The sequence below is a fragment of the Ambystoma mexicanum genome, chromosome 12 (assembly GCF_040938575.1).
Source record: "Ambystoma mexicanum isolate Mex_15411 chromosome 12, UKY_AmexF1_1, whole genome shotgun sequence".
In the NCBI taxonomy this organism is placed as follows: domain Eukaryota; kingdom Metazoa; phylum Chordata; class Amphibia; order Caudata; family Ambystomatidae; genus Ambystoma; species Ambystoma mexicanum.
The window spans coordinates 493816123-493835476 of NC_090936.1; the positions used below are offsets into that span (position 1 = coordinate 493816123).

The window sequence follows — 19354 nt, forward strand, 5'->3', positions numbered from 1 at the left end:
TGTAGTTACAGTGCTTTTCCTGAAGAGACATAGTAAATTCAAGCTCACTCTAGCGTGCATTGATATTGGCCCCAGTTCATATCTAATGCAGACTGTTGACGTGCCACAAGATGTTTTCCAAAGTGTTCCAGAGATTATGGGAACAGCTCAGTGCATTTTCAGCCCCATAAATTAACGCTGGAACAGCTTTTTGTTGGTAAAATGCAATCATGGGTTTTATGCCTATTAATGATCAGTGCTTGGCACGCCAATTGTCGGCATTTCGATTTCGCTAAGTCTGCCCAAGGTGCATCATCTTTGTTTGAGCTTATTCTCATGCCCAAGTATCTTGTGTCACATACAGTGTTTAACTTTGTCTTTTCAATAAACCAGTTTTGTTTCTTCTGAGTTTTCTTCATAGTCCGTAGATTTTGAAATGTTAGTGTCTCACACTTTTTTGTTTGTTAATTTGCAGACCATTTCGGCGCACGTATGCTTCCAGTGCGTCCAGTTTGTGTTGTAGTCCGATAGAAGTCATGTCTAAAAGTATGAGAACATCCGCGTAAAGAAGCCAACTTACGTGGGTGCCGTTCATCTTTGGTGGAAAGGAGGGAACTTCACTAAGGGCTTCACCGACGTTAGATGGAAACAGATTAAAGATGACAGCGGCCAGTGGACAGCCCTGTTTAACGCCCTTGAATGTTTCTATAGACTTTGAAAGAGTCCCCTGTCGGTGAAGCCGAATTCTGATGTTTGTGTTAGAGTGTAGTTCCCTAATGGCTTTGGCAAGACTTGTGGGACAATTCCATGCTCTTCGTTTTTTCCAGAGAATACCCCGGTCAATGGTATCAAAAGCATGAGAGAAATCTATAAGGGCCAGATGTGTTTAGTGTTTAATCTTATTTAAACAAGTGTGCAGGAGTGCCAAATGTAAAACTGATCACCCAAAGCCCATAACTGCAGTATACGCCATGTTACCGTAAAAAAGCCAATCCCTCGGAAAACTGGGATATAAACAGTCGTACACTTGCTTATTCTACCACAGTTTCAAAACATTCACTAATGTTCACTCGGAAAAACTTTACACAAAGAATTTTTCTTTTTCACAATCTCTAAGTACAAGCAAGCCACAGCCTCCATTTGTGTACAAACAGTTGGAACATACTTGTGTCCAAAGCTTCAGAAACTCCTGTCCCCTGCACACCCAGATACTGATGAACAGTCAATCTTTTCACACGTCGGGAAGAATTTAATCTAAACAGTAGGTACTGTAAATTCGTTCACAGAACATAGAATGAGTATGCCTATACAGTGATGTCATAGGCCCCTTGTTTTGTTGCAGTAATGACATTCTTTCAGATGCAGTTCAAAGAACTCAACTCGTTTCGGGGTAATAAACCCCTTCTTCAGGAGTGGACTTCTGTAGATGTACACAGAAAAGACAAAATAAGACCCAGTTTACACATGTACTAGTACTTAAGGCACAATATTCAACAATGTCAAAAATGTAATATCCACCTTCACCGGAGGCGTGGAATTTCTATGCAAAGACCAGTAAGTGACTGCACCTTGTGTGTACTGTATAACAAAAGCAAACTATTTGAACCATATACAGTCAAAATAATACTCCTGTCAGATTGGCAATCCAAAACCTATCCACTGCCTGTGTGCACAACCTGCCCTGAAACACATGCAAACCATGTAATAACCAACTAACCCCAAGTGGGAGGTGCAGAGAGCCCCAACCAAGCATGAAACAGATACCTTCATACCTTATGAAGCTAAATGCAATAAGCAAGAATGCTGGATTCTAAATGTGGGGAACATGCATATGAATATCCTCATTAAGTGTGAATAAAAGGTGGGATAACTAATTATGAAGAACCAAATTTCCCAAAGAATACCTGTGGGAACAGGAAAATAATCCTATGTCAGAACAGCCCCATCCCTTCTCTGGCCCGGCAGGAGTAAGCAAACAAAATATACGCACCACAGAACATATGAGTATGCCTACACAGTATTGTAGACAGATTTGAACCATTTTTGTGGTTGCTAATTCAAGTCTTAAAATTGGCTACAATTCCTCCAAATAGCCCATAACCTCTGACAAATAGTTGTATTTACATAAAATGGTTTAACGTATTTTTCAGTGTCTGTTTGGGAGGAGAGCTGAAAAGTGTCAGCTACTTGTCGACTTTAAAAGGAAAGCTGTGTCAGGCTTCCATGTACGAGGCCACAGTGTCACTGCCAAACCTCCTGTGGCTCTCTATAGCGCCTGCAACCAGTGGCCCATCAGAAGCTCCCGGCCGCTTAGTTTTTATATTGGAAGCGATTTATAGATGACTCATTTAAGGGACCTTTTTCGGACAAGGCGTTCGTAACCTTTTCAGTGATGAAATGCAAATGAGCATTTCGAAGGTATTGCGTCCTCCGACCTATTACCTATCTTTGATAGATCATCACCAGCTTGCTGGCCTCGGAATTTTTTTTCCAGTAGAGGGCGCTGTGCATCGACACCCCTCGAGCCGATGTACCTCGACAGCCTCCATATCGGTGCCGACGTCATCACGCGTATAAATACTTGCGCAGTGTCCGTTGCTCAGTTTCATTTTTCCGTGCTTCGTGGGGCCTCGGAATATCGTTGCTCAGTTCTTCAGTCAAATATACTTAATTATTCCTCGTGAATACCGACTCGTACTCTATGGCTTCCTCATCCAAACCGACGACTCCACGGTCCGGCTTCAAAAAATGTCGAGACTGTGGAAAGAAAATGTCGTTGACGGATCCTCAGAGGATCTGTTTGTGGTGCCTGGGAGTCGAGCACCACTGTTCGGAGTGCGAGGACTGCATGTCCATGACGGCGAAAGCCTTGAAGGAGCGTAAGGGGAAGCTTGAGAGAGGTAAGGCAGTTAAAACTTCTTCAAAAGATTCCTCGGCGGAGTTGAGACTTTCGTCTCCTCGCCATAACAAAAGACATTCTCGTTCTAGATCTCGAAGCAGTTCCCATCACTCTTCGAGATCTAAGCATTCAAAAAAGAGACGTCGAAGATCCTCTTCCTCGTCTTCTTGCGTTTCCCCGAAAAGGGTCTCCTGCCCCACAAAACATAGCTCTCAGGCTGAGTGGGAGGAATTCAGGAAAAAGATGCTTAGCGTCTACAAGAAAGCGGCCTCGACCCCCTCAAAGATTGCAGAGGGTGATACCCTGGGTGAAAGACCCGAAAAATGAAAACGCCGCGAGTCGCAGCACCTGGCGAAAGAAGCTACTCGAGAGTGTCACAAACGCTCGAGTAAAGGCAAGGTCGCGTCTTCGCCGTCGCCGAAGATCCCTTCGACGCATAGATCGGCGTCTTCAACGCCATTATCAAAGGGTTCTTCGACGCACAGGTCAGTCGATTCGACGCCGAGAAAGGACAAACCCACGTCCACCCCACAGCCAGTGGCCATACCCAGAGCCTCGATCACGAGAATGTCGTCGACAACCTCGAGTAGAATTCCGATACTCTCGAGTTCCTCGAGGCCTCTACCAACTTTCTCGACGCCTTTTTCGATGCCTACGAAGCCTTTACGTTCACGTCGACGACGTCAACGTTTTCTCAGCCAATTATGACGAATTTGGCCCCTTCTGGTCTGGAAATGGGATTTATTCAATTTCCAAGATCTGATCATTCCAGAGCTTTCACATCTATTTATGAAGAAGGGGAGAATTTGCATCAGGAGAGACCTTTTTAGTTGCAGGGATCTGCAACTCCTGTACCAAAGGAATTTACCTTTGAGGAAAGTAGGTTTAAGGACCTCCAAGGATCCTCACATGAAGCAAGTGGGTTGGACACTTCCCCAGAAGTGGAATTTGCCAAACCAGACCCAGGGAACATGCCGAAACCCCTTATAGATCCTTGATGGCAAGGATAATAGAGTTTATGGGGTGGTCTACACCCTCACCTGCTTTTCAGCAAGACAACCTCACAGATATTTTGGTTAAAGGTCCACAGGAGGATCCTGTGGTGCCATTTCATGCAGCATTGCAAAGGAAAATATTGGCAAACTGGGAAACCCCTGAGGTTATCCCGGCGGTTAACAAAAAATTATCAGCCAAGTATAGGTGGTCTACTTCTGACCCTGAATATTTATCCAGACACCCAACCATGGAGAGTCTGGTTGTGCAGGCAGCCACTTCATCAGGTAGTAAATCGGCTTACCCTACTGTTCCACAGGACAGGGATGACAAGAGATATGACTCTATGGCCAAAAAAGTATTTTCTGCATGTAGCATGGCGTTGAAATCCATCAATGCTACTTGTACGCTCACAAGGTTCAGCCACACACTTTGGGAGTGTGCTTCATCAGCGGCTGACTGCCTCACGGAGGGAGAAGAAAGGTAAGCGTTTCTAAACATCATTAAGGATGGTAAAGACGCAATGTGCAAATCCCTTGAAAATGGCATCGATTCTGTGGACAGCATCAGCAGGGCCATGGCGGCAAGTACAACAACCAGGAGATTTGCTTGGTTGAGGAAGTCTGGTTTTGCTCCAGATGTGCAAAGCAGACTCTTGAATATGCCCTTTGACGGCTCTTCCTTGTTTTGTAAGAAGGCGGATGACCGTTTAGAAAAGCTTCAAACATCAAAGGCAGCAGCAAAATCTCTGGGAGCTGCAATCCGTCAGACACCATATCGCCCCTCAGGAAGTCCTTTCGCTTCTGTTCCGCATTCGAAGAGGCAGAGGACAGCCGGTTTAAAGGGGTCAGAAAAAAATTCACTGAGGTGGACGGGTTAAAAATACAAAAGCCGCAGCAGCAGCAGGTGCCTCTTTACCCTTGACATCTGGATCAGCCGCCTCTAAACCGCTCTGAGGACTCTCCTCACAAGACACCAGTAGGGGGGCAGGTTAACTCAACATCTGGCGGAATGGCAGGCTATTACATCAGATGCTAGGGCATTGGAGACAGTTGCCCAAGGTTACTGCCTGCCCTTTCTATGCATCCCTCAGTCATCCACCGGGGAACAGCTCTCTGAAAGTTCCAGAGCTGCTCCTCTTGCAGGAAATTGAAGACCTGCTAGAGAAAGGTGCCATAGAACAGGTACCTATAGCGGAGAGGAACAAGGGCTGGTACTCCCCCCTACTTTCTCATAATGAAGAAAGATGGAGGACTGAGACCTATCTTGGACTTACGAGAATTGAACAAGTTCCTCAGGAAGGACGAGTTCAAGATGGTAACACGCTCTCAGATCCTTCAGGCCCTCCAGCTCCAGGACTGGCTGGTATCTCTGGACCTCCAGGAAGCTTTCATGTGCCAATCCACCTCAAACACAGGAGATACCTGAGGTTCGCAATTGGCGGCTCTCATTATCAATTTCGAGTTCTGCCATTTGGGCTGACCTCCGCCCCGAGGGTCTTCACCAAGCTAATGTCGGTAGGGGCTGTGAGTCTAAGGAGGGAAGGGATTCATGTCTACCCCTACCTGGACGATTGGCTGGTCAGAGTTGTATCTCCGGAACAAGCTCAGATTCAGCTAGATTATGTCTGCCACTTCCTTCACAAACTGGGCTTCTCCCTCAATTTAAAGAAGTCACAGATGATACCATCACAGAGACTCCAGTTCATTGGAGCGGTCCTGGACACTTCCCTGGGAAAAGCCTCGCCACCAGAGGTGAGGGCTCAAGATATTCTGCAGATGGTCACCAAGTTTCAAAATTCCCAACGTCTCCCAGCCTTCATTTTTGAGGTTGCTAGGCCTCATGGCATCTTGCATCTTCCTTGTGCCAGAGGCTCGCCTGAGAATGAGATCTCTTCAGTGGGCACTGAGAACTCGGTGGTTGTAATTCTCAGGGAGAATGACTGACCTCCTTCAGGTTCCGGACAAGGTGGACCTTGTTCGAGACCTTCAGTGGTGGGCCTGCCAGAAAAACATCTTGAACTGTTTTGGCAACCATGGCCGGAGATAACAGTAGTCACAGATGCCTCACTCACAGGGTGGGGAGCCCATACCAACGACTTGACCATCAGCGGTCGTTGGTCTCCATCGGAGTCCAGACTACATATCAACCTGTTACAGATGAGAGCAATCAGACTAGCGCTGAAGGCTTTTCTGCCACCTGTACAGGGGAAAAATGTCCTGATAATGACGGACAACACAGTGGCCATGCACTACCTCAACAAAAGAGGAGGCGTAGGATCACTGCCACTGTGCATAGAGGCAATGCAGCTCTGGTTTTCGGCAATTCAGGAAGGAATCTCGCTATCGGCAGTTCAACTAGCCGGAGAGAAGAACTTGACGGCGGACGCTCTGAGCAGGCAGGGCACAGTCTCTCACGAGTGGGAACTAGCTCAGGAAGTCCTTCAGGAGATCTTCGCCCTTTGGGGAACCCCTCAAGTGGATCTGTTCGCCACCAGTACCAAGAGGAAGTGCGATCTGTTTTGTTCAAGGGACTGCCTTAGCTGACATCTATAACTGCAGCATGCTGACAGCTATAGATTCTTTGGCCCCCATCAAACTGAGGAAGGCCAAACCACGTGCTCACGTTAACTCTTGGTTCACCCCACAGCTAAGAATACTCCGTAAAACCAAACGCTGCGCCGAAAACCGATGGAAAAGTCACCCTTCTGACGTGCATAAAGACGGCTTCCTCCTGGCCTTGCTCACTTACAAAGCAGCCATTATAGAGGCAAAAAAGAATCCCTCAATCGCATCCTGCATGCTGATTCCAACTCCAAGGAACTATTTAAGATTTTAAAAGAGCTTGCTACCCCACGTTACTCCTCCTGACACCTGCATTAAAGACAGCAAATGGTTTGCCAACATTCAGGCAGCGTTACTGAATAAAATCACTATGCTTCAATCTAAAATCACAGCCAAACATGCCAGCCTGAAACTGGACAATCGCCCTCCCATCTAAGCAGGGGCCCTCCCTCCTGACGTCCCCAACTGCCAACGATTTGCCTTCTCACCGCTCACCATTGCGGAGGTAGAAAACATTATCCTGTTGATCAAACCGTCCAACTGCCAGGGCGACCCCTGCCCTTTCCAAATTATTAAGGAATCCACCCACGACCTGGCCCCATTTATCACATCCTTCATCAACGCATCCTTCAAAACAGGAACTGTCCCCGACAACCTTAAGGATGCTTGGGTGATCCCCTTGCTCAAAAAAACCTTCCCTCGACTCTAGCATACCCAACAACTACCGACCCATCACCACTGTCCCGTTCCTGCTAAAAATCCTAGACCGTGCAGCATACCTGCAAATCCAAGAGCACTTGGAAGCCAACAATCTTCTTGGCCTTAGACAATCTGGTTTCCGACCCAAACACGGAACACAGAAAGCTCTACTTGACTTAAAAACCCAAATCGAAGTGTTAAAAGGACAACGGCAAACTTGCCTTATTACTCCTACTCGACCTCTCTGCGGCCTTTGACTTGGTCAGTCACCAAATCCTATGCAAGCATCTTCACTCGGCCGCCCATTTCTCACCCTCAGCCACGGCCTGGATGAAATCATTCTTGAGTAATAGATCTATGCGGGTCTTCTCTCAATCTGCAGCTGCAGATCCTTCCCCGATTCATTGCGGCGTCCCCCAGGGCTCTTGTGTGTCGCCAACGCTCTATAAAGTCTTTACAAAACCACTTTTTGATATACTTGACTATCTGGGTGTGTCCTATACGAACTATGCTGACGACACCCAGATACTTATTCCCATCACTGGTGACTATCTGGCTGACACGAAGGCCTTGAACGAGGTCTACTTGGTTATTCAAGCTTGGATGGCACAACACCAGTTATGCCTCACTGATGACAAGACTGAGCTCCTCATCTTGGGCACTACGCAACGCCTTAGTAAACTTGAGCCATCCTACCAATCATTTGTCATCGATGGCAACACCATCCAAGTCTCGAAAGATACCAAAACCCTAGGTGTCTATCTTGACGCCACCCTATCCAGACAAACAAATGCAGTCAGATCCTCTTCAGCATACACCTGCAAACTGGTTGCAGCTTGCAGGCCATTCCTGACCACCCCCAACGCGGTCACTCTGGCCAGAACTCTTATCATGGCCAAAATTGACTATGCGAGCGGCCTCTACCTTGGAACGAGCCAAGAGAATATGAACAAACTGCACATTACCCAGAATAACGCTATCAGAGCAGCCCTAAACATCCCACGAAACCACCACATCTTGGAATCTAGATCTAACTTACACTGGCAACCGGTCAAACAGAGAATTTCACTGAAAGCCTTAGGCCTCACCCACAAATGCCTAGCTAACCTAGCCCCACCATACCTCTGTAGCCGGCTATCCCGACATGCGCCCACCCGTCCGCAAAGAACGGCTCAGACCCACTGCCTAACCATCCCTAGGTTCAAACAAAAGGCGGGTGGATCTAGCTTCCCCGTTCTAGCCTCTAAGCTTTGGAATACCTTCCCTCTCACCATCCGATCCGAAGAACGCTTTAGTGCCTTCAAAGCTAAAACCAAATCCTGGCTCTCCAATCAGCCATGATGTCCGGACCAGCCCTGGGAAACTCCTGCTCTAATCTACCTTCTGTAAATATGTATATTGCTGTATGCCTTGTATACTATGTACTGTTTAATGCTTTGAATATATTTAATTGTATGCTTATGTAACCATGTCTAAATTGCGCCCTGATGCCTCCGGGCCGGATGGTGCGTGTTACAAATAAAACGAATACAAAATACAAATTTCCCCCGAGAGGAGCTCTAGGGGACGTGTTCGTAGTGGACTGGGAGTTTCCACTCCTGTACGCGTTTCCACCAGTCCCTGTCATTCCTCAAATAATCAGGAGGTTGAGAAGATTCCGGAGGACCATGATCCTAATTGCTCCAGACTGGGCCAGGAGAATGTGGTACCTGGACCTTCTGGACATGTCCCTCTGCCCTCCAATTAGTCTTCCACTCAAGGAGAATCTTCTCTCACAGAAGGGAGGTCAGGTTCTCCATCCAGACATCAGAATCCTCACCCTTCACGCCTGGCTTCTGAAAGGTTGAGATACAAGGATTGGGATCTCCCTGATGACGTCGTGGAGGTGTTGCTTTCGGCTAGACGGCCAGCAACAAAGTCTTTATACCGCTGCCATTGCTGCAAATTTTGCAGCTGGTGTAGAGAAGAGAATATCGACCCCTTTTCATGTGGTACACCAACGGTGTTATCCTTTCTACTGTACTTGGCAAATTCAGGGCTTCAAGTTGGCACTATCAAGGGCTACCTCGCAGCGCTATCGATCTTCAAGCGCACTGCAGAGGAGCCATCGTATTTCAAATTACCCTTAGTAATGCAATTTCTAAAGGGATTAACTGTCTACCCTCCAAGGCCTTTCCAGGTTCCTTTATGGGACTTAAATTAAGTCTTACATTTCCTGATGGGTACTTCTTTCAACCGCTGCACTCTTGTTCGCTAAGATTTCTCACCCTTAAAACTGTCTTGTTAGTGGCTTTAACATCTGCTAGAAGGGTGAGCGAATTACAAGCTCTATCTTGTAAACCCCCTCATACAATTTTTCATAAAGACAGTTGTCCTACAGGTGAAGCCTAATTTCCTTCCAAAGGTGGTTTCTGAATTCCACATCACTCAGAAAATTACCTTACCTTCATTCTATCCTCCTCCCCAACTGGGGAAAGAGGAAGAAAGGCTACATAGGCTGGACCCAAGCCGGGCTTTAAGTTTTATATCAGCAGACTTACTAGGATTAGGCAAGCAGACCAAATGGTCGTGGGTTGCTCAGGGCTCAAATTGGGACTACCGATAACAAAACAGACCATTTCCAGATGTATTTTTTTGGCCATTCTACAATGTTACAAACTAGCAGGGAAAGAGCCTCCTCAAAATTTTAGGGCTCATTCAACCAGGGGTATCGCAGCCTCTTCGGCCCTCCAAAGAGGAGTTCCGGTTCGAGACATATGTGCGGCTGCCACATGGTCGTCTGCACATACATTCACAAGATTTTACAACCTGGATTCCTCCTCTAGTCAAGAGACTAGGTTTGGCAAAGCCGTATTACATTCTTTTAATTCCTAAAGAGAAACATGGGTTACTACCACCTCCAATTACACACCACTGCTATGGGAGTCTATCAAATATAAGGCATACGTCGGAGGATACAATCCCTTAGAAGAACAAGTTACTTCTTACCTGGTAACGTTCTTTCGATGGGATGTTCCTCCAACGTATTACTCATCGCTCCTCCCATCCATCCCTGCAGTAATACTTCTCTTGTGGTTGCAGTTTAAGCTCCTTCAAGGTCAATAACCAATTAATGTAAAACAACTGTTAACGTCAAAATGGAAATTAGCAACGGATGCTGCGCGATTTTATTTATACGCGTGATGACGTCGGCGCCGTAGACAACAGACATGGTTTTTCTCCCGCTCCTCTGCCTCCTCCTCAGGTTCAGGTGGCGACGCCGCCGATAGACCTGCTAAATGAGGGTTTTCCACGCTCGCACGAGACCCTGGTGGGAGGGCGCATTGCGTCTCATTGGGAGGTGTGGCAGACCATCACAGAAGACAGATGGGTCTTGTCAGTCGCTCGGGTGGGCTTCCGCTTACCTCTACCCCACCTGTCAACCCTCCTTTTCAGCAATCTGGCTAGCCCTCCCTCAAAGCTGAGGTTCAGAAACTTCTGGACCTCAGAGCTGTGGAACCCGTTCCTCTTGGGGAACGAGGGGAGGGCTTCTACTCCCAGCTGTTTACGGTGCCCAAACCCAACCAGGCTGGCCTGCGCACCATCCTAGACCTTTCCCAGTTGAATCTTTTTGTATCCCAAGAGAAATTCAAGATGATCACGTCCAGCCAGATACGGTCCTCTTTGCAGATGTGCGATTGGCTCAGCGTCGTGAATCTTGAGGATGCGTACATGCATATCCTGATTTGGAACCCACATAGGAGATACCTCCGCTTCTCTTTGGGAGAGGAGCACTTTCAGTTTCGAGTGCTTCCTTTTGGCCTCAGTTCGGCGCTGCATGTCTTCACAAAGATGTCGGTGATTGCGGCCTATTTTCGTCTCCAGGGTATCCATGTGTATCCTTATTTGGATGACTGGCTCTTGCGCAGCCCTTGTCCGCTGGCAGCAGCGGGCAATCTCCAGCCTCCTTCACCTCCTGTTCCATCTTGGGCTGTCGGTGAACTGGTGGAAATCTTCCATGACGGTCTCTCGGGACCTGATTTTCCTGGGTTTTCACTGGAACACGATCGACTGCAGAGTGTACCTGACCGGGGACAGAATGGCAGATCTGTTAGCGACGTGTCAGATGTTTGCGCAGTCGGAGAACATGTCAGCCTGGTGGTTCCAGAGGATTCTGGGCCTCATGGCCTTGTGCGTGTTGGCTCTTCCTCTTGCTCATCTCAAGATGAGACTGACCCAGGTGGCTCTTAGGAGTTCCTGTCGTCAGGCTGTGGACCCGGATTCCAAGCTGGTAGTGATTCCGGATTCCATGAGAGTGGACCTGGATTGGTGGTCATCTCTCAGCAACCTGTTGGTGGGTTCAGGGTTTCAGGACCCAGCCCCCACAGTGACGATCACGACAGACTCCTCCCTGCTGGGGTGTGGTGCGATGTTAGACCTTCAGGTTTCAGACTTCTGGTCGCCTCAGGACAAGCTCCTGCACATAAATCATTTGGCGCTTCTGGCGATCTTTCTAGGGCTCAGGGTGTTCAGACCGCTCATTGCCAACAAGGTGGTCCGCATACACACGGACAATGTGGTGTCAATGTATATCATCAACAAGCAAGGGGGGACAAAGTCTCCCCTCTCCTTGTGGACCTGTCACTCCAGATATGGGAGTGGGCCGTGCTTCATGGTGTTTGGTTGTTTGCAGTGCACATCCCGGGCCAGCTGAATGTCACAGCGGATGCCTTCAGCCCGCGGACAGCGGTCAGCTACGAGGTGGGAGTTGAAGGCGGAGGTCCTCTCATGGAATTTCTTGCGTTGGGGCACACCGGAGGTGGACCTCTTCTCTACGGCGGTGAACAAGAGCTTCCTCAGTATGCTTCCAGAGGGGGGCTGGGAGCCTCCTCTCTGGGGTATGCGCTCGAGATTCCATAGCACAACATGAGAGCTTACACCTTCCCGCCTCTGCCTCTAGTCCATCGAGCAATTTGGAAGCTGAAGAACTCGGTGAACTGTTCCCTTCTGCTCATAGCCCTGTGGTGGCCGGCCAGGTTTTAGTTCTCAGCACTTCAACACCTGTCGGTGTATCCGCCTATCAGGTTACCAGTGACCCCCGATCTTCTTCATCAAGGGGAACAGCAGATGTGGCACCCCTCCCCACAATTGCTCAGCTTGGCGGCATGGTGCCTGGTTCAAGTCTTTAGAGCATTTGGACTTGTCTACGGATAACATGCGTATTATCCAGGCAGCCAGGAAACCCTCGACCAGATCCCAATACAGGAGTAAATGGCTCAGGTTCTGTCATTGGCGTTTGGAAGAGCAGTTGGATCCAAGGGTGGCTACGATTGACACAGTGCTGTCCTTCGTGTCCTCCCTTGCAGAGTCGGGTGTTCACGTTCTGTCATGCAGAACTTACCTTTCAGCGGTTTCCGCTTATCTTTCTACAGACCAATGCTCTTATTCTCTGAGTAACCCAGTGGTTAAGAGGCATTTTGCAGGCTTGACACACCTCTACCCTCCGGTTCGTAGTCTGCACCCGCCGTGAGACCTAAATGTAGTCCTGACGGCGCTGTGCCATAAACCTTTTGAACCAATGGCCACGGTAGACCTCAAGTACCTATCCTGGAAAGTGTCCTTTCTGGTCGCTGTTACGTCAGCGAGGAGAGTGAATGAGCTCCAGGCCTTGTCAGTGGAGCATCCTTTCTTGGCCTTTCACAAGGACAAGGTAGTCCTACGGACAAACTCGGCCTTTCTACCGAAGGTAATAATTGAATTCCATCTGAATCAGTCGATCTCCCTACCCGTCTTTTTTCCGAACCCTGCCTCAGAGGCTGAAAGGGTTCTGGACTGTCTTGATGTCAGAAGGGCTCTTAAGTTCTACCTTGACAGGACTTATGAGTTTAGGAGTTCTTAACTTTTTGTGACCTTCGGCAACCCTAATGGTAAGCAGGCGTCTAAGGCAACTATTTCTCGGTGGATCGCGGCCTGCATCAGTCTTTCTCCATCCAAGGGCTGAAACCTCCTTAGGGTATTCATGCGGGGCAAGGCAGCCGCGGTTGCTCTTCAGAAATATGTCCCCTGGGAGTCCATCGCTAGGGCAGCTACTAGGGCCTCCCCATCTGCTTTTTGTAAGCATTATTGTCTGGACATAAGCTCAAGAGCTGATGGTCAGTTTGGTCAGGCTGTACTGAAAAACCTGTTTCAGTAAGGGGTATTTCCATCCACCTGTAGTTCCTGTGAGGAGTGCTTGGGAATCTCCAATAAGTATGGAGGAAAGGGGACGGAACGTAGGAGTATAACCAGGTTACTCACCGTAGTGACCACCTTACTCCTAGTCCATAGTCCCCTTTTCTCCATACGCCCGCCCGCCGTCCCCTCTAATAAGGTTCCTCTGTTATTGCTAATAGGTCTCTGACCTGGCGATCGAAAAGGACTGATGGGCGATGTGCGGGGCGGAGCCAAGGTGGGCGGGGCTACGGCAACCTGCTGGGTCCCGCATAAAAAAGAGAGGAAGGACACATTTTTTAGATGCTTTTTACAAAGTGCTCTGGTCCCCTCCCACAGGACAGAGATGTCCCATAAGTATGGAGGAAAGGGGACTATGGACTAGGAGTAAGGTGGTCACTACGGTGAGTAACCTGGTTATAACTTCCTATGGGAGCCACTTTGAACAGTTGCAAGCAATCACAAGCAATGATTTAGTCAAAACACTTTTGAAAGTCGGAAATAAATTACAGCTATTTCACACGTGTAAAATTTTTCAATGCAAATTCGCTGCAAACTTTTCCTTGCGTGATATTCGCGATAACGGGAGAATCGGGTTCAATGGATAGCTATGGATGTTGAGTACAAGTAGGAGTTGAAATTTCGTTTCTATCACAAGAACTGAGGGAGTTAGAGGTTTTAGTAAAGGTCGTTTTTGTAAAAAAGGCACAAGAATGGAAAACAGAAATGCACTTTTGAAAATGAAAGATGGGTTGAGTACAATAGATTATGACTATGAAAAAGCAAATGCCACAGATGGATGTTAGTCACGTGATCAGCGTAACCTGCCTGTTGTGGATACTCTATCAGATGAGAAAATGGTCAGCGCAAAGATAGTTCTAGCAACACTATGGTTCTGAATTAAAAATGGGTTTGAGATGGGGACAAGACAATGCAAATATACTACGGGTCAGTTATTCCTATTAATACTCACAGGACAAGTTATTAAATTGGACCGTCAGTTCTGGTCATGGTTTGTATTATTTTTGGATATTTCATTCAGCTGGATAGCAAGTTCCTTGGGCAAGCCTAGTGGTAGCAAGCCAGAAAATTTCAGGATCTTGGTTCAAAAGGCCTTCTCACACCACAACGCTTCACTGGGTGGCAAGAATAAGTTTGAAGATTTAGGCCTTGCAGAAAATCAATAGTTCTCTACTGCTTGCAAGAGTTGTGGCATCTGGATCTGATTGGATGTTAAAGCTGGATGTAGGATGCTGGATCAGAGTGCTTTGCCGGAATCTGGAAAGTGAGTGGATCTGTGAGTCCCTATGTGTTGTCAGCTGTCTCTATTTATCCTTTAAAATCACATAATGGGTTTATGGGCCGTGTTAGCTAAGCTTGCCCCTGTGAGCTGGGATTGGATCAAAAATTAATCTCCGCCTTGCGTTTGAGTGATTGGATCAAGGCCGGATGGTGTCCCATTTTATGGTTTGCTTTACAGTTCTCAGAGACCTCCCTTTAGCTACTGGTCTCAAAATCAGATTTTATACTAAATACACATTTCTACATTGGTCACATTTACACAAATCACACACAGATGCCATATTTTATGTAGTATGTGTAAATTGGGTATTTTATGTACTAGCTGTTCATCAAAATCTCGCGGCTGTAGGATCTTTCAACTTTCTACAGAATTTTGTCCTTTTTGCTATGAATAAAATTTCCAAACTTTATGCAGATTTCCGTGTGTGTGTGTGTGTGTGTGTGTGTGTGTGTGTGTGTAACATAGGGATGTGTGTGTAACTTTTCGCAATTCTAGGATTCATACATTTCACATAAAACCACATATATTGCCATTCCTGTCCAGAACATGTTACACGGTTCTGCCACCACTTAAAACGTGCAGCCAAAAATTAGACTAACAAATATGTCCTTGGTATATTTTTCACCATTTTGAATCACAAGTTGAGTCTTTTAAAAATTCTTTGTTCATGCTTAACGGCAAATGGTACGCCCCTTTTTCTCTCCCTTTTGTCCAGGAGCATCCCCCTCCTTGTTTGTTCCTTCCAGGAGCCATTTACGACCCTCTCACACCTCCGTTTTGGGCTGAAGGGCATGCTATTCATTCTCTTTCCGTATTAACCCACATTTAGCACCTCCCTGTGAGTTTCATCTGAGAGGAAGGCCCTCTTCTTGGGAGAAACTGGTTTGTCCTCTTCCAAAGGGTTGCAGCTCAGCCCAGCTAATTTATTCTTGATTAAAAGCCAGGAAAAACTACATTTGTTGCATCAAACATAAATAAATTACTTTCCTAGCTTTAACTCTGTGGGATAAAAAGCAACTGAGATCTGTACTCTTTTTAGCCACAATCCTTTTTATGTTTGCTGATCCGGCAGACTTTTTAGTTTAGATCACTTTAAAGTTTCATCAGTAATTCATCTGACAACTTTCATTCAGGTAGACCAGGGTACTGCACCCGGATTCTGATAGGGGCTGTCAGTTTACAGACAATCCGGTTTTGCTGAAGAAATGTTTTGCCCTTCACCTTAGAACTTTGTATGTTCGCAATGCTTCACAAGATTACAGGAATTGTAGCGCCGAGCAAGATTTTGGATGTTGGCAAGTGTTGTGTTCTAGGCATTTCGGAGTTTTTAGCAACAAAGCAAATGTCATTTGTAGGCACATTTTGGGAGTTTCATTTGTGAAGTGCTGCTTCTCTCTCTGCACTCTGTTTGCTGCTCATGGAGCCCACTGGCACATTCTCTGCAGGGTGTGCGCGATTCCACCACACACGCACCATGGGTGGCAGGTTGTGCATCCATCTTTTTGTTGTGCTGAAGCACACAGTTTTTGTAGGTTTTTGGCATGCATAAGAGTTTTGCCACCATTCAGGGTGATGCTGCATAGCATAGTGGAGTGGGTCAATACATCCCACAGGTTCACTTAGCATAGAACACTTCTTTTCTGTTGCCGTTCACCAGTTGCTATATTTTCATACATACTTCACTCCATGTTAAGCGCACAGATGGTTCATCTGCCAGGATCTTGTGCAGTTCCAAGTTACCAAAATAAACTTAGAATAGGGATTGTTTAACTGGAACAATTTGTCGATTGCTTGGGTGGAAAGAGTAACTTGATGTAATACTCTGGGATGACCTTTTCAATAGTAAATTTGACAAGGTCTATGCGTTAAATGTTTTTATAAAACATACAAAAGCGGCAATTGAGTCTGAGTGGCCCCACCGCCCTAAGCAGGCTTGCTACTCTTGAAAGGTTTGATATAAGGTGTGTTCACCATATCCAGGGTACCCCTACTGTGCAGGCTAGTCCTAATCTTGGAAACTCTGAAGTGGCCTTCTCACTAACCGTTTGAGGATCCTCATAGGCGACTTTGGCAGCCTGATTTTTGTGCCATTCCTCTTGTGACAGTTTTTCACGCCCCGTCCTCACTTTTTCCTGACATTCTTATTCTACCTCTGCCCCTCACTCTGTCTCTTACTCCACTGCTACAGCTGCCTTCCCTCCCCTGGCATCATCGCCTGTCTCTGCTCTCCTCCTGACTCTCACCCCTCCAGTCTCCATTACCTCCCAACCCTCCAGATCTTTTTCCTCTCATGTGTTCTGTCTCCCTCACAGCTCTACATACAACACAATTGGTACTGCTCTCTTCTTGTTCCTTAACTTCACTCTCTCCAAATGCGCCAAAGCGCTCCTCGGGCAACTGCACATTCCTCTCGAGTCTCTTGGTCCTCTCCTCTCACCTCACCCGAAAACCTTTCACTCCAGACTCATTGCCCTGACCAATTTCTATCTGGTCTATTTCGGAGCCCCCACTCCTCATCATGGGCTGGAGTTTCTACTGGGAGATGCCACAAGTGCCATTAGCCCTGGCCTCCTCCAGCCTGCAATGCGATATTTATTTTTATTATTTATTTTTGGTAGTTCTCCTCTGTTCTCCTGTACTCGGCAAGGCACTGTCGATAATGTGTTTTTGCAGTGTGTTCCCTAGTGCTGGGCAGCTCCCTCCTGGGGGCTGATGCACTGTTCATCTTTAGCATGCCTGGGTATTCTTTGGGGATGTTTTGATCTCTGGGGAGGTGTTGGGTGTCCCGCTTGGCTCGCGAATGCAAGAGTTTAGTCTATTTCCTATTACAGCACCTACTTCTTCCCTTATGTTCCAGGCTTTTTCTTGGCCATTGGACCACAGTGCATTGTGACACTTGTAGTTTCTTTTGATGGTGATCTCTTGGAAACCACCTGAAGATTAGCTAGAGAGACTTGGCCATGACAGACTGATGGACACTGGGGCAGAGGAAAAGCTACTGACGTGTATACAACTTCACACGTTCTGGAGATGCAAGGACGCGGGCGGGGGGAGGGTTAGGTGGTGTCTCAAACTCATTCGGATGCAGATCTGGCTCTGGCATTGCCCTGGTAGGCCACCTACCCCCGACCTGAGTGTCCTCATGCGCCAATTACAGCAGAAGTCTGCAACCTTTGGGTCTCCATGTGTTTCGGACAGCTCCCATCAGCTCTAGGAGTCATTGTCCGTGACAAGGGATCATGGGAGTTGTAGTACAAAACATTGGGAGAACTGCAGATTGCAGACCCATGCATGCATGTGACAATATCAGACTACAAACAGAGTGGATTTTTAAAATGGTTTTGTGTGTATGATTGCCGCAGTATGAAGGCTTTTAACGTAATGTCCAAAGGGCATGCAAACTAATAACTAGTTTACTATGTTACCTTCATAAAGATTATGTACGAAGTTTCTTTCAGATCCAACATTAACTAGTAATAGTAGAATGCTAGAAAATTATTTACATCAATGAATACCTTTCTAGCAGCAAGATTGACCAATGGTTAGCCAAAGATTGGTTGGAATGTCCTCTGGACGATTTCTATAATCTATACAGTTTCAAGGTTGCAGTTGGATTGATGACTTGTAACCTAGACAGTGATGCATTTAATTGCTGTAAACTGATATTATTCTGTAGTAAATTTAAAAACGACCAATATTCTAAATGTTTAGTAGCTATGTATGGTCAGACCTGCCTCTGACGCCACAATAACTGATAGGACAACATTTCAAAGGCCAATATTTCATTACCAGTCACATTTATCCAACACGTCTTAAAGTGCTTACAAGTGAGTCACCACCTAGTAAATAGACTTCTGTTTTGGCAACTTTTAGGTGTGCTTGTTTTTTTTTTTTTTTAAGACAAAGGGTTTATTTGTGCTCAAGGTTGTTTCGCCAGTGTAAAAGATTGGTATTTCTCTTGTAAAATATTGTTTTTGTCTCGTGTCTCCTGTTGTATGCTGATGAAGTGCTAAACCTTCTAGACCTCACAATGCTGGAGTTTCAACTAATAAAATGTTTTTAAGTTAAACTGTGGTTATGCACTGTAAAATAACCTTTTTGTATGCTGAAATCTGAGGTTTAGTAATTGTTTAATTCCAGGGTCCAAGTGCAAGCGCATACGTAACATACATCCGATCGGAAGATGCACTTCGAGCCATACAGTGTGTCAACAATGTAGTGGTGGATGGGCGAACACTCAAGGTATGCTTAATTTCATATATCCGGCTGTACAAGTGTTAGTCACATATGTTTAAATTGTTCTAGTAAGCTTGAAGCGATCTTCAGACGTTCGTCCAAAGTGATAGCAAGGCTATGGGTGTAACAATATATGGTCATGGCTGCTGCCTGCCTTGAAAAGAGGGCTAAATTATCAAAACCTGACATGAGCTGTTTGTGTGCGGTGTCTGATATTCAAGCCTGAAGATCGCTGAGAGAAGTTTGTAAATCTTAGATGTGGAGGCCCCTCAATGAATTGGTTAATTGCCTGAAGGTTTAAATTGCTGTAGGCCCTCAAATAGGAAGTCTGCATCTTTGCCAGAATTGAGGTTGAGTTCCTCTTTCAAGACCGGTCATGTAAGAGAAGTTGTGTATTATCTATGGACACATTACACTCCGTGTTAGAAGTCCATCTAGTACTCTAACTGCTTCCAATGCACAGAGTTCACATGGCAACATTAGAGCAGCAAT

The 19354-nt window shown here is 46.5% G+C and overlaps 1 protein-coding gene across 6 annotated transcripts in view; it reads left to right on the forward strand.

Moving 5' to 3' along the window:
- The window catches only part of CNOT4 (CCR4-NOT transcription complex subunit 4), a 1427191-nt gene that overhangs the window by 432471 nt on the left and 975366 nt on the right, over positions 1 to 19354 (forward strand). For all 6 annotated transcript variants that reach the window (XM_069628774.1, XM_069628777.1, XM_069628772.1 and 3 more), the window contains exon 5: positions 18767 to 18868. In XM_069628774.1, the coding sequence (XP_069484875.1) occupies positions 18767 to 18868 (102 nt within the window). The remainder of the gene's footprint in view (positions 1 to 18766; positions 18869 to 19354) is intronic.